Source organism: Lithobates pipiens, unplaced genomic scaffold (genome assembly GCF_037356315.1).
Source record: "Lithobates pipiens isolate NorthernLeopardFrog02 unplaced genomic scaffold, aLitPip1_a1.2 Scaffold_16, whole genome shotgun sequence".
Classification (NCBI taxonomy): Eukaryota; Metazoa; Chordata; class Amphibia; order Anura; family Ranidae; genus Lithobates; species Lithobates pipiens.
Window position 1 is genome coordinate 250,847,653 of NW_027507748.1, and position 12,933 is coordinate 250,860,585.

Below are 12,933 nucleotides of genomic sequence, written 5' to 3' on the forward strand. Positions count from 1 at the left end.
CCAGAGGGTAGTATTGGGGGCATTAGTGGTAGGTTGACCAAAGCACATAAACCCAAGGTAAGTATAGTAGCAAGTCTTAGTTGCAATCTCGGAACACCCAATAAGAGGATAATATGCGACCAGTCTAAACTACATGGCATGTTCACCAATGCCAGGAGCCTGGCAGACAAGATGGGTGAACTAGAGACTATTGTACGAGGAGGATTTGATTTGGATTTTGTGGGAATTTCAGAGACCTGGTTCAACAGCTCTCATGATTCGCTGGCAAACATTCAAGAGTATAACCTTTATCGTAAGGATAGAGGGGAAAAAAAAAGGGGGGGGGGGAGTGGTATGCCTATACATAAAGAATAATGTACAAGTGAATGTGAGAGATGACATCACTAAGGGAGCTAGGGAGGAAGTGGAATACTTATGGGTAGAGCTCAGAAGGGATGAAGCTAAGGGGAAAATACTGGGAGTATACTATAGACTCCTTAACCTGAGGGAGGAAGGGGGCTGATCTGCTATCAATCTGGATTAGCAGCAAGGATGAGAAGTGTCATCATAATGGGGGATTTTAATTATCCAGACATACTGGACGGTGGGAACCGCGCATTCATATAAGGCTCGCCATGTCTTGCAGGACAATTTTATGGGTCAGATGGTAGAAGCACCAACTAGTTACTGGATCTACTGATTACCAACAATACAGACTTGATCACGGATGTGGAACAAAGAATGGGGAGGTGAGATGGGTTTGCTTTAAGAGCATATTAAATAAGAGCATTAGCCAATGCATCCCACTGGGTAATACATTTAACCAGTTGCAGACCGGACCATTTTGCTGGTCAAAGACCAGACCACTTTTTGCGATTCGGCACTGCGTCGCTTTAACTGACAATTGTGCGGTCGTGCGACGTGGCTCCCAAACAAAATTGACGTCCTTTTTTTCCCACAAATAGAGCTTTTTGGTGGTATTTGATCACCCCTGCGGTTTTTATTTTTTGCGCTATAAACAAAAATAGAGCGCCAATTTTGAAAAACACACATTTTTTACTTGTTATAATAAATATGCCACCAAAAATATATAAAAAAATTTTTTTTCCCTCAGTTTAGGCCGATACGTATTCTTCTACATATTTTTGGTAAAAAAAAAATCGCAATAAGCGATTGATTGGTTTGCGCAAAAGTTATAGCGTTTACAAAATAGGGATAGTTTTATAGCATTTTTATTAATTTTTTATTATTTTTTTTTTTTACTAGTAATGGTGGCGATCAGCGATTTTTATTGTGACTGCGACATTGTGGGGGACCCATCGGACATTTTTGACACATTTTTGGGACCATTGCCATTTATACAGTAATCACTGCTATATAAATGCAGTGATTCCTGTGTAAATGACACTGGCAGTGAAAGGGTTAACCAGTGGGTGGCAGTGTAGGGGTTAAGTGTTCCTAGGGGTGTGTTACTAACTGTGGGGGGGTTGGGCTTTCATTTAGTGAACACTGATCTCTGCTCCAATCACATGGAGCAGAGATCAGCGTCACTAGTTGCTAGGCAGAATGGAGAAATGTTGTTTACACAGCATTTCCTCCATTCGGCCGCTCCTTGAGACGATCGCGGGGATGCCCGCGGCGATCGAGTGCGCGGGTCCCGCGACCGGACTCACGGGGGTCGCAACCAGCGCGGGAGCGCGGCATTGAATATTGGACGTACCTGTACGCCAATATGCCTGCCCGTGCCATTCTGTCGACGTACATCGTCGTGCGCTGGTCGGGAAGTGGTTAAAAGAGTGAAGAGGCTGCAAAAAAAAAAAAATACAAGGTTGGGGGATCATCAGCATTCAGACTTTATAAAGAATGCAACAAGAAATGTAAGGGTGCAATAAGGATGGCAAAGATAGAACATGAAAGACACATAGTATTTAGTATCTAGTATTAGATAAGCACCTGAACGACCGCAACATACAGGGATATACAATGTAATACTGACATATTCACACACATAGGTTGGACTTTTTCAACCTCACCTACCATGTAACATGGGAGGTTGGGATCTGGGGGCTTCAAGATTTCAGTAAGCCCCCTGCCGGCATACACCACCCCCCCCAACTACAGCCCAGGGTTGTGGGGAAGAGACCCTTGACAACCTGTGGCCTGGTATGGTTCGGGGGGGCGGAGGCATGCGCTCACTCGCACGCCACCCCACCTTCCTTTCCTGATCGGCCTGGCTGCATGCTCGGCCACACTTTTTTTTTTCTACAATTCTTTTACTGGCAAATTTGTTTATTCAGCTGTCAGCGGGGAAGCTCATTGACACCTGATGACTTATCGGTTAAGGATGCTGCGGCTGGCTTAATCCTTAACCAGTTTTTCCTGTGCCCTGATTGGGCAAGGCAAACAAACATTCTGCAAATTTAGGCGTTCCCCAAACGGGGCCAGCAGGCAAGGTTTGGCACGAACAGTTCGCCCAACGCCAATTATACTCTCACCGGCAGGTACATCTTGCTACTGGGGTGAGGCCCCTTTTGCCTTCAGAACTGCCTGAATTCTTTGGGACAGATTCAACAAGGTGTTGGAAATATTCCTCAGATTTTGGCCCATGTCAACATGACGACATCACTCAGTTGCTGCACATTCGTCATCTGCCTGAACCGTTGATACAAGGCAGGGTGGATCTAGGCTTACGCTGAATTCTGGCCCTACCATCTGAATTTCGCAGCTGAAATCAAGATTCCTCAGACCAGGCAACGTTTTTCCAATCCTCTATTGTCCAATTATGGTGGGCTTGTGTGAATTGTAGTCTCAGCTTCTAGTTCTTAGCTGACAGGAGTGGCACCCGGTGTGGTCTTTTGCTGCTGTAGATGATCGGCTTCTAAGTTTGATGTGTTGTGCATTCAAAGATGTTATTCAGCATACCTTGGTTGTAACACATGGTTATTAGAGTTAACGTTGCCTTTCTATCATCTCAAACCAGTCTGCACATTCTCCTCTGACATCAACAAGGAATTTTCCTCCACAGAACTGCTGCCCAAGGGATATTCTCTCTTTCTCAGGACCCCTCTCTGTAAACCCTGGAGATGCTTGTGCATGAAAGTCCCATTTATTGCCCATTCTGATGCTGGAGTTTTGGCATGTACACGTTCCCACTTCCTGGTGACTTGGCCATAGTGATGTCACCCAGAAGGTCGGCCCCCTCCTTTACTCCCCCCACACCGGGCAATTCACAAAGCGCAGCACGCTTCACGCATGTGCAGTAGGGAACCGGTTGTGAAGCTGCAAGGCTGTACACCAGTGTGTTTGCAAAATAAAAACTTTGAGAAAAAAAAAAAAAGTGTCCCACTGGAAAGCTAGTATTTAAGTATTTTTCTAACCCTCACTGCCCCAAAATTTTAAAGATAATTTTCCCCGGCTACTTGCGGCTAGCCACAGGGGCTTAAAGAATTGGCGACCCTTCTCTCACACATGATTTGGGAAGAATAGAATCTTGAAAAATGAAAATACGCCCCTGTTTCCTTTACTTTCCGCAAATCCTCCCAATCTTCAGCCCATCCTCTTTCCTACACAGTCAGAAGAGATTCTCACAGTTCCTATAAGCAGACAGTGCCGCCAGTATAAAAACCAACCCTTAGGGATCCCCATGCTTTGTGGTCCAATATGATTAGGTGAGTGACTTAAACAGGATTTTGGATTGGTGTAAACACGTCAAGACTAAAAGCCCTGGAGCAATGTCCCCTTTACAAGTAAACACTCCCTTGGTTGTCTGGTCCAAGGCTGATTTCTATCAGGGATCATTCAACCACAGGAATTACCCTTAAGATCACTCTCAAAACACACCTATTTATTAATGGATCGGCCGAACTTCCCCATGTTTCCCAGCCCTGATTTCACCCCAAGTTGCTGAGACTCCAAAATCTGTTTCTTTACAAATGCTTTCAGCCTGATGGACTTCAGAAAAGCTGGTAGTTAGAAAAACATACCTGCAATGCAATCATAGTCGCCCCTCCTCCCTCCACCAGTGCCTATTTGGCAGGCATTCCAGATCAGACATTTCCTACTCTCTTCAACACAGACAGGTAAACCCCTTTGACCCGTCATCTTTGGTTGCAAGAACCTCACCCTGCTCAGACATGGCCTTTATGCTACCTGCAACACACATACTTCCCATCCCAAGCATTATGTGCCCTCTTTCTTGACTGAATAGGAAAAAGATCTTATTTACACCAGAATAGGGACCTTTTGCACAAATCTTCTATACCCTCTAAGCTTTAGGAGTCTGACGAAAAGGTATTAACTAGATGGTACAGGGTGCCTTTGAGATTACACAGAACGTTCCCAGGTTTTAATCCTTACCACTGGAGATTTGGATACCCTAAAGCCCTGTATATGGGCCGAATGTCAGAAGACAACCGGCAGTTCAAAAAAATAAACACAGCCAACGTGTGCATGTAGGTCTGCTGGACGTGCATGCTGGAAAACTGAGAGCGTGGAGGGCTGTCCCACTGACCACAACAGCTCAGCGGGGGGAAGATTTCTCAACAAACCATGCATGGTTAGTAAAGCGGCTCCGACTGGAGCTGTCAGTTTTTTATTGGTTGCACAAAAACACTGTAGTGTTTACCCGGCTTCAATCGTTTTTTTCAGGTATTTACCAAAACATATAACTATAGTTATAACAATTTGGTACATTCTGAGGAAAGACAAAAGCAGTGGGGAACTCCGCAACATAAAAAGGCCTGGACATCCATGGAAGACAACAGTGGTGGATGATCACAGAATCCTCTCTATAGAGAAGAAAAACCCATTCACAACATTCAGGCAAGTGAAGGACACTCTTCAGGAGGTGGGTGTATCATTGTCAAAGTCTACAATCAAGAGAAGACGTCAAGAGAAAATACAGAGGGTTCACCAGAAGGTGCAAACCATTCATAAACCCCTTCCCGCCGAGCGTACGCAGATCTGCGTACTCGGCTTCCGGGGGGTATACCGGGATGATGCCCGCACCTGCAGGCATCATCCCGGTGCCGTTTTGTTCAGCGGGCGATTGGCTTTCCAGCCATAACAACCGATGCGGCTAAAAGCCGCTCGGCTGTTATGCCGGAGGAGCGGGAGGGGACGCCCCCCCCTCCCGCCGCCTCTCGCCGCTGTTACCGGTGCTCCCGCTCGATCGGGAGCACCGATCAGTGGTCCGACGCCTCCGGCTGCTGCGGAGGAACTGGAACGAAGCCGTAATCGGCTTCGTTCCAGTCTCCTCATCGTAAACACGGAAGCGACGTCATGACGTCACTTCCCGTTTACTCGGCTGCCAATGGCGCCGGTTTTAAAAAAATATCCGGTATTCAGAATCGCCGTTTTCGGCGATCTGAATACATTGAAGTGTAAAGGAGGGGTGGGGGGTCTTTTAGACCCCCGATCCCTCCATAAAGAGTACCTGTCACCACCTATTACTGTCACAAGGGATGTTTACATTCCTTGTGACAGCAATAAAAGTGATCAAATTATTTTTTTTTTTTTTAAACAATTTAGTCGTTTTAAAATAAATAAAATAAAAAAAAAATTTTCAAAGCGCCCGCCGTCCCCGCGAGCTCGCGAAGCAAAGAAAACGCATACGGAAGTCGCGCCCGCGTATGTAAACGGTGTTCAAATCACACATGTAAGGTATCACCGCGATCGTCAGAGCGAGAGCAATAATTCTAGCAGTAGACCTCTGTAACGCTAACCTGGTAACCGTAAAAAAATTTTAAAGCGTCGCCTATTGAGATTTTTAGGTACCGTACTTTGTCGTCAATCTACAAGTGCGCGCAATTATAAAGTGTGACATGTTTGGTATCTATTTACTCGGCGTAACATTATCTTTCACATTACGCAAAAAAATTGGGCTAATTTTACTGTTTTTTTTTTTTATTATTCATGAAAGTGTCCCTTTTCCCAAAAAGTTGCGTTTAAAACACCACTGCGCAAATACCGTGTGACATAAAATATTGCAACAATCGCCGTTTTATTCTCTAGAGCCTCTGCTAAAAAAAAAATATATAATGTTTGGGGGTTCCAAGTAATTTTCTAGCAAAAAATATGGATTTTAACTTGTAAACACCAAATTCCAAAAATAGGCTTAGTCATGAAAGGGATAAGCCTGAAAAATAAAAACGCCAGATTAGACTTTACCAAAAATAAATAAAAAAATCTAAGCCAGACCAGTTCTGGAAAAGCATTCTTTGGATGAATGAAACTAAGACTAATCTGTACCAGAATGACAGGAAGAAAGTAAAAAATAAAAAGTGTGGCGAAGGCTTGCAACAGCTCAAGATCCAAAACACACGTCATCTGTAAAACAGTGGCACTGGGTCATTGGTGTTTATGGATGATGTGAAAGCAGCAGCCGGATGAATTCTGTATATCAGCTACTGGGAAACCTACCCTGACCCCCACAACAGGGTAAGGTGTTAAAGCAGTAAATTGCATCATGAATATGGAGGACCTTACCCAGTCTCTTAGAAAGCAAGTACAGCGAGGCATGCTGCCAAATCTACTGAAAAAATGTTTGGTTTCCTTCCACATGCAATTGGTTACATGTTCATAGGTGACCAATCACTCAACTGATTTAAATACGAACATATAAAAATAGTGAACAAAAGTACAGTAGTAGGAAACATTGTTTTGGTAGTCACCTCATGTAGTGAAATTCTAGAGCAAGATCATTCCAGTGTTTTTCATCTGGAGGTACAACAGACTTCAAAGCACAGGGAAAGTGCCCACCCCAGCTGTCACACAGATAGACGACTCCATACTGGCCCCTTCCTAGCTCACGTCCTAGTTTTGGTTTGCCTGACAGGAAGGAAAAAATAAAAAAATAAAAAATAAATATGGTGAATGGTGGGGCAAATGAAAAGCAATATAAGAAGCATGAGTGTCATCCAGGGAGGGATGGTGCCTGGCTGGGGAGGGAAGATGAGCATGGAGATGCAGTGTAAACATTTTCAAGAAATATCCTCAGTCATGTTACTTACCATGCAATAAAACATCCCGCAGAGATCTGCTCTCCAGTGACAGACGGGCCAGGCGTGGTGCATGTTCTTTACGAACCTTTAGCCAAAGATCTTCGGTTTTCTCCAACCTGCCAGAGTGGCCAACTTCTAGCTAAATGAAACAGGGTCTAGTGTAAATGTATGGTAGCAATGATGGAAGCTTTCCATTAGCTTTTACTCAATTTCGATCAATTGATTTCATCTGTAGTGGAAATGCATCAAAGCACAGCATTGCCAGAGAAGGCATTTTCAAGTACTAGCACACATTTCAATAACTGATGCTCAAGATAAGGACTCCATCTAGACTATGCATGGCAAATTGCTGTGAGATTTAACTAGAAGTTCATGAAATACTTCCAAAAAAATACTTGCAAAATGTATGACCAGCAAAAAGCTGTTTAAATGGATTCCAATATTTATAATTTTACAATCTCCTTTAGAATGACCAAAATAAGCAATGAGTCTTTCTAAACAATGCTTTCAATTATCACCTCCAATTAGACATGTGCACCGCCGAAAAAAATGGTTTTACTTTTTTCCATTTTTCTATTCATTTGTTATGATCAAATTTGTTTTTTGAGTAAATTCGTAATGTCGGGAAAAATGTTAATTCGTTAGGTTTAATTGGTTTAGATACGGTACTCAAAAATTCTAACTAATTATAGGTATTGGAATTGCCTTTTAAATTTGGCTATTTATGAACATAATGGATAAGAATTTATCCGAAGTTACGAATGATCCGAAATAACGAATGCCGCATCTAAATGAATGGAACGTAATGAATAAAAAGTATATTTTTTAAAATTTTGTAAATTAGTGTATACATTACATTCACTAACAGCCAAATTTGAAAAGGAAATTCCAATACCTATAATTTAATATTTATTATTTTGGGTTTTCAGATTTTCATTTTGCATTTTCAAATTCGTTTCAAATGTTTGAATTGAAATTTTTGGAAAAGTTCATTAAAAATGTATTTTCATCAATTCAAATATTTCTGAATCAATGAATTAGTTGAATTTCGTCTAAAAATACTTTGGAAACGAATTGCACGTTTACCTCCAATGTTGTAGTACACACCATCAGAGATGAGCATTTTAAAAAAAAGTCAGAAAGTTTCAGCATACGCTTCAAATAATGTATGTCTAAGTATAGGAGTCCTAAAAAGCCTGTATAAATTTGGGTCTTCTCCATTCACACTGTAAACATCCGTGAAAGGAAGTAATAACCTTAAGAATTTACACTTTAGATAACAGGAGTTGGAACAATTTTTACAAGAATCCCCAAGAGTTAAGCCTACTACACAAGGGTCGATTGTCGGCCAGTTCAATAGAAACCGGCTGATATTCACCCCATGTGTATGGCAGGCAGTCTCACAGAAGCAACCCATTTGGCTGGCTTCTGTCAAAAGCTCATGACTAGAAAATGTCTGCTGAACAGCTCCCTATCAGTGCTCAAAGTGTTCTGGTGGGGGAGTGTGTCCCCCTATAAGAACACAATATCTCAGTAGGCAAGATCACTGTACTATCAGATCTGCTAAAAAAAAAATTTGGGTTGAATGAAAAAGTGGCGTGTACTAGGCTTAACGTATGTTACCTCAACACTTCATATTTCTATGTGCCTGCTGTACCATGTACTTGTAAGAGAAAGTATCCTGATCACTTTTTATCGCTTCCTTTATGTGAAATCCCTGGCATTCCTGCCAGTCCCTCCCCTTTCCTATTAATAACTGACCTGTCCTGAAACCCACCCGCTGTGCAGCCATTCACTGGGAAAGCTCAGCGTGCTGCACATTAAAAAAAAAATAAAAAAAAAAATTATATATATATATATATATATATATATATATATATATATATATATACACACACACACATACATACATATACACTCTCACACTCTTGTTATGTGTGCGAGTGTTTGCCAGAAGTCGTGAACGGTAAAAGTTCCCTAAAAGGTTGAAGTTGTATTTTTAAAAATAGTAGCTGTGATTTGATCAAATTGATGATACACTAACTGCTAAAAAAAATACACACAGAAATTTAACAATTATGCAACACCATCAGGGAAGCATCTGAATGGTCCCAACTTCATTTTGCAGCAAGACAAGGAACAAATGGCCAAATCATTAAAGGAATATATCTGCAGGGTAAACCACAAGGAATCATGGGGCAGATGGTTATGTCGGTAACAAACGTAACCACTTGACGACCGCCACACGTATATATACACGTCGGCAGAATGGCATGGCTGGCCGAATGGGCGTACATGTACGTCCCTTTGAATTTGTGCGCGCCCCCCTGCGGGGAGCTCCGTGACTAGGCTCGTAGGTCCCGCTGATTCGATCGTTATGGGGATACCTGCGACAGTCTCACGGAGCTGAAGAACAGAGAGATGCTAATGTGCCTAATGCCTAGTGACACTGTCACTGATCATAGCTCCCTGTGATCGGAAGCTATGATCAGTGAAGTGTCATTCATAGCCATGTCCCCTAACAGTTAGAATCGCTCCCCAGGACACACTTAACCCCTCCATAGCCCCCTAGTGGTTAACCCATTCACTGCCAGTGTAGTTTTTTACAATACTCAGCAATTTTATGGCATTGATAGCTGTAAAAATGACAATGGTCCTAAAAATGTGTCAAAATTGTCCGATGTGACGGCCATGTCGCATGATAAAAATTGGAGATAGCCATTACTAGTAAAAACAATATACCATAAAACTAAACCCTATTTTGTAGACGCTATAACTTTTGCACAAACCAAACGCTTATTGCAATTTTTTTTTAAACAAATATATGTAGAAGAATACATATTGGTCTAAACGGAGGAAAAAAATTATATTTTTTTGGGGCTATTATAGCAAAAAAAAAAAAAGAAGTTCATTGACAGACACCATCTTCACCTTAGGGTTATAGCGCTACTTTCGGGACTGAAAAGGCCCGCTGCGTTTTTCCCCACTCCTTGTAAATAAACTTATTAAAATAAGTTGGGTAAGGAAACGACTTAGCAGTGCGGGCCAGCCAGTGGGACCCGAAAAGGAACTCTGTAGATGCCCCCACCGTATCCTCCATTTTTAGGGTATTCCGCACCGCTGTAAAAAGTGCTCCTACAAGTGCCTTTTCCTGCACTGACCCGGACACCAAGTCATCCTCACTGCCCGAACAGTCCTGGTCCGCATCCTCTGATACATCAGAACAGGAGCAACCTGTCACAGCTGGGCCCGAGTCTGAATCAGAGCTTTCCCCAGAAGATGGTGGGGGGGAGGGGGCATTTTTTACCCCCCTTGTGCCCGCACGCTGCTTCCACCCAGGCAACAAAGGCCTCCAGGACTGCTGACAGAGCATCCATAGCCACCGCAGGTGCAGGGGAACCAGGTGCAATAACAGGAATGTCTAGGGAAGAAGCGCTAGCTTCCGATGCCATGCTGACCTAGACTCGCCTGTCCCCACTTGGGGACCTAAGGCAAGTCACGCAAAATGTCCACCCTCCTAGCTGCCACAGACTGAGGGGCCCCCCGCAGGACTCGCCACCCTGACCCAGGTATTGCGCTGTGCCAAGGCTCTCCTGCGTCATCCACGAGATATCTGAAAAGCACGCTGTTCTACAAGGAAACAAGCACCCAGCGCTAGAGGCAAAACTACCTGAGGCAACTAGAAAATGGCTGCCGGCCGCCTCAGCAAAAGCTTCTGAGGGCGCAGAGAAAATGTCCGAACTACCACAAAACGGCTGAAAGGCAAAAACTGGCTGTGGCTTTAAAAAATGGCCACGGAGTGTGTGGCGGCCTCTCCACGTCACACATAGCACAAACACCCCACCTTGGCCCATAAACAGGGAAGACAAGCAGACCCCCAACACCCAGTGCAGCCCCCTGCCAGGTATGTGCACTACACCCCCATCTGCCCAGTCACACAGCGGCCCACAGCATGGGGAAGAGGGAAGGGACAGGGAGAGAAGAAAGGGAGAGTGAGAGACCCCATAGTCAATCTCCCAGGGAATGCCCAGCTCCTCCATTCTGCAAAGACAGGTGGAACCATACTTACCACTCCTGCAGGGACTGCTGGACGCATTCCACAGACAGACTCATCCCCCGAGCAGTACAGGGTGGCTGCCGACCATGGCACACTGACAAAGACAGCAGTAGCCCGGTCATATGTATGCCCCGGAGCATAAAGCTCACTGGCCGCCCCTGGATCAGACAGGGCATGTCGTGGCCGACCCAGCACATAGCTAGGGCCTGCTTACTCTAGATGGCCAGGCTGGGGAGGCTGCAAGGCTGTTGATTGTAGATCACAGGAATCATAATGCAGAAAAAAATAAAAAAATTCCCAGGACCAATGGTCCCACCAGGAGCCAGGTCCTTCTACACTAGGCAGAAACTGAGCTGCTGGATGCAGTGAGAGGGGTTATAGCCTGGGCGGTACTGTGCAAGTGTTGCTATTTTTAACACTTTCTGCCTAGTCCTCTACTAAAGGTGCTGTGTGTCAATGAACGAAAGAATTTTTTTTTTTTCAAAATTGACGCTCTTTTTGTTTATAGCGGAAAAAATAAAAACCGCAGAGGTAATCACATACCACCAAAAGAAAGCTCTATTTGTTGGGGGGGGGGGGAACATCAATTTTGTTTGAGAGCCATATCGCACGAACGCGTAATTGTCAGTTAAAGCGACGCAGTGCCGAATCGCAAAGTGTGCTCTGGTCTTTGGCCAGCAAAATAGGTACGGGGCTTAAAGCAGTTCTGCACCTTAAAAAAAATAAAAAAATTAAAAGCCAGCAGCTACAAATATTGCAGCTGCTGACTTAATAAATTGACACTTGCCTGTTCCAGGGTCCAGCGATGTCGGCAGCAGATGACAAGCGATCGTTTGTCTCTCTGCTGCCCCCGCCCCAATCCTCTGTCAGGGAATCGGGAAGTAAAGCGTTGCGGCTTCACTGCCCAGTTCCCTACTGCGCATGTCGCGCTGCTCGTCTCTGCTGGTCCCCGCTGTGTCCTGGGAACTGTGTGTGTTTCCCGGAACACAACGGGGGGGGGGGGGGGGGGGGCGCATGCAGCGGTCTGTCCCGGAAGTGGGTGCAGATACCCGGATTATCCAGGCAACTGCACCCCCCTCCCCCCTGAAAGGTGCCGATTGTGGCACTGGAGGGGGGGAGGGATCAGATGAGCGGAACTTCCACTTTAGAGTGGAGAACTGCTTTAAGTGGTTAATGACTCCCTTAGCACTCTACAGTGAATAGCCCCCATTGGGCAAAGAGGTAAAAGAGATTCAACTATGCCATGCTGTTCCTCGGTAAGTACCATGTTTTTGTGCATTGCTTTTGTTTAAGCAGAACGCTAGAGATAAACTACTTTAGAGTTGAAGATACAGTTGGAATCTGGTGTATGAAGACCATCATTTATATTCAATTTTTCCCTTTCTAAACTCAGATCTTTAATCAACAAATTGGTCACAGAAATCCCTACATCAATAGAGTGCATGGGTGCACATGCACTCCAGGTTATCTTTAAACAAATATGTAAAACTGATAAAAAAATACCCACCTGTTTGAGAGAAGCAGCAAATGCTTCATGAGAGCTTTTCAGACGCTTACAAAACTGACTGCAAATACTCTTAGCAAGCTTGGATGCACTCAGGCCCTCAATTGCATCCTGAGCCACTTTCCGCTTCCACTCAGATGTGATAGAAGGGGGGCTAACCCATGTAATGCGCTGTATTATCTGTAGAAATGACATGCGTTAGCATTCAGATTTTTCATACTTCAAATTTTTACCTTACCAATAGGCAACCTGACATTCTTTATAACAAAAAAAAAAGCAGAATGTGCAGTTTCCTTCTTGTGCCCAAACAGTTTTAAGCGCTCAATGAGCAAGTTTCAATTGCTCTCTTCAGTGTTCACAAACCCCTCCCAGACATCTTTGCTGTAGTGCTC

General features: G+C 44.1%; 1 protein-coding gene across 1 annotated transcript in view; it reads right to left on the reverse strand.

Annotated features, from left to right (window-relative positions):
- DSTYK (dual serine/threonine and tyrosine protein kinase) overlaps window positions 1-12,933 on the reverse strand; it is a 504,571-nt gene that overhangs the window by 82,892 nt on the left and 408,746 nt on the right. Inside the window, exons 6-8 of the mRNA XM_077481291.1 lie at window positions 12,545-12,721; window positions 6,990-7,119; window positions 6,651-6,807 (exon numbers count right to left, since the gene is read on the reverse strand). Coding sequence (XP_077337417.1) covers window positions 6,651-6,807; window positions 6,990-7,119; window positions 12,545-12,721 — 464 coding nt within the window. The remainder of the gene's footprint in view (window positions 1-6,650; window positions 6,808-6,989; window positions 7,120-12,544; window positions 12,722-12,933) is intronic.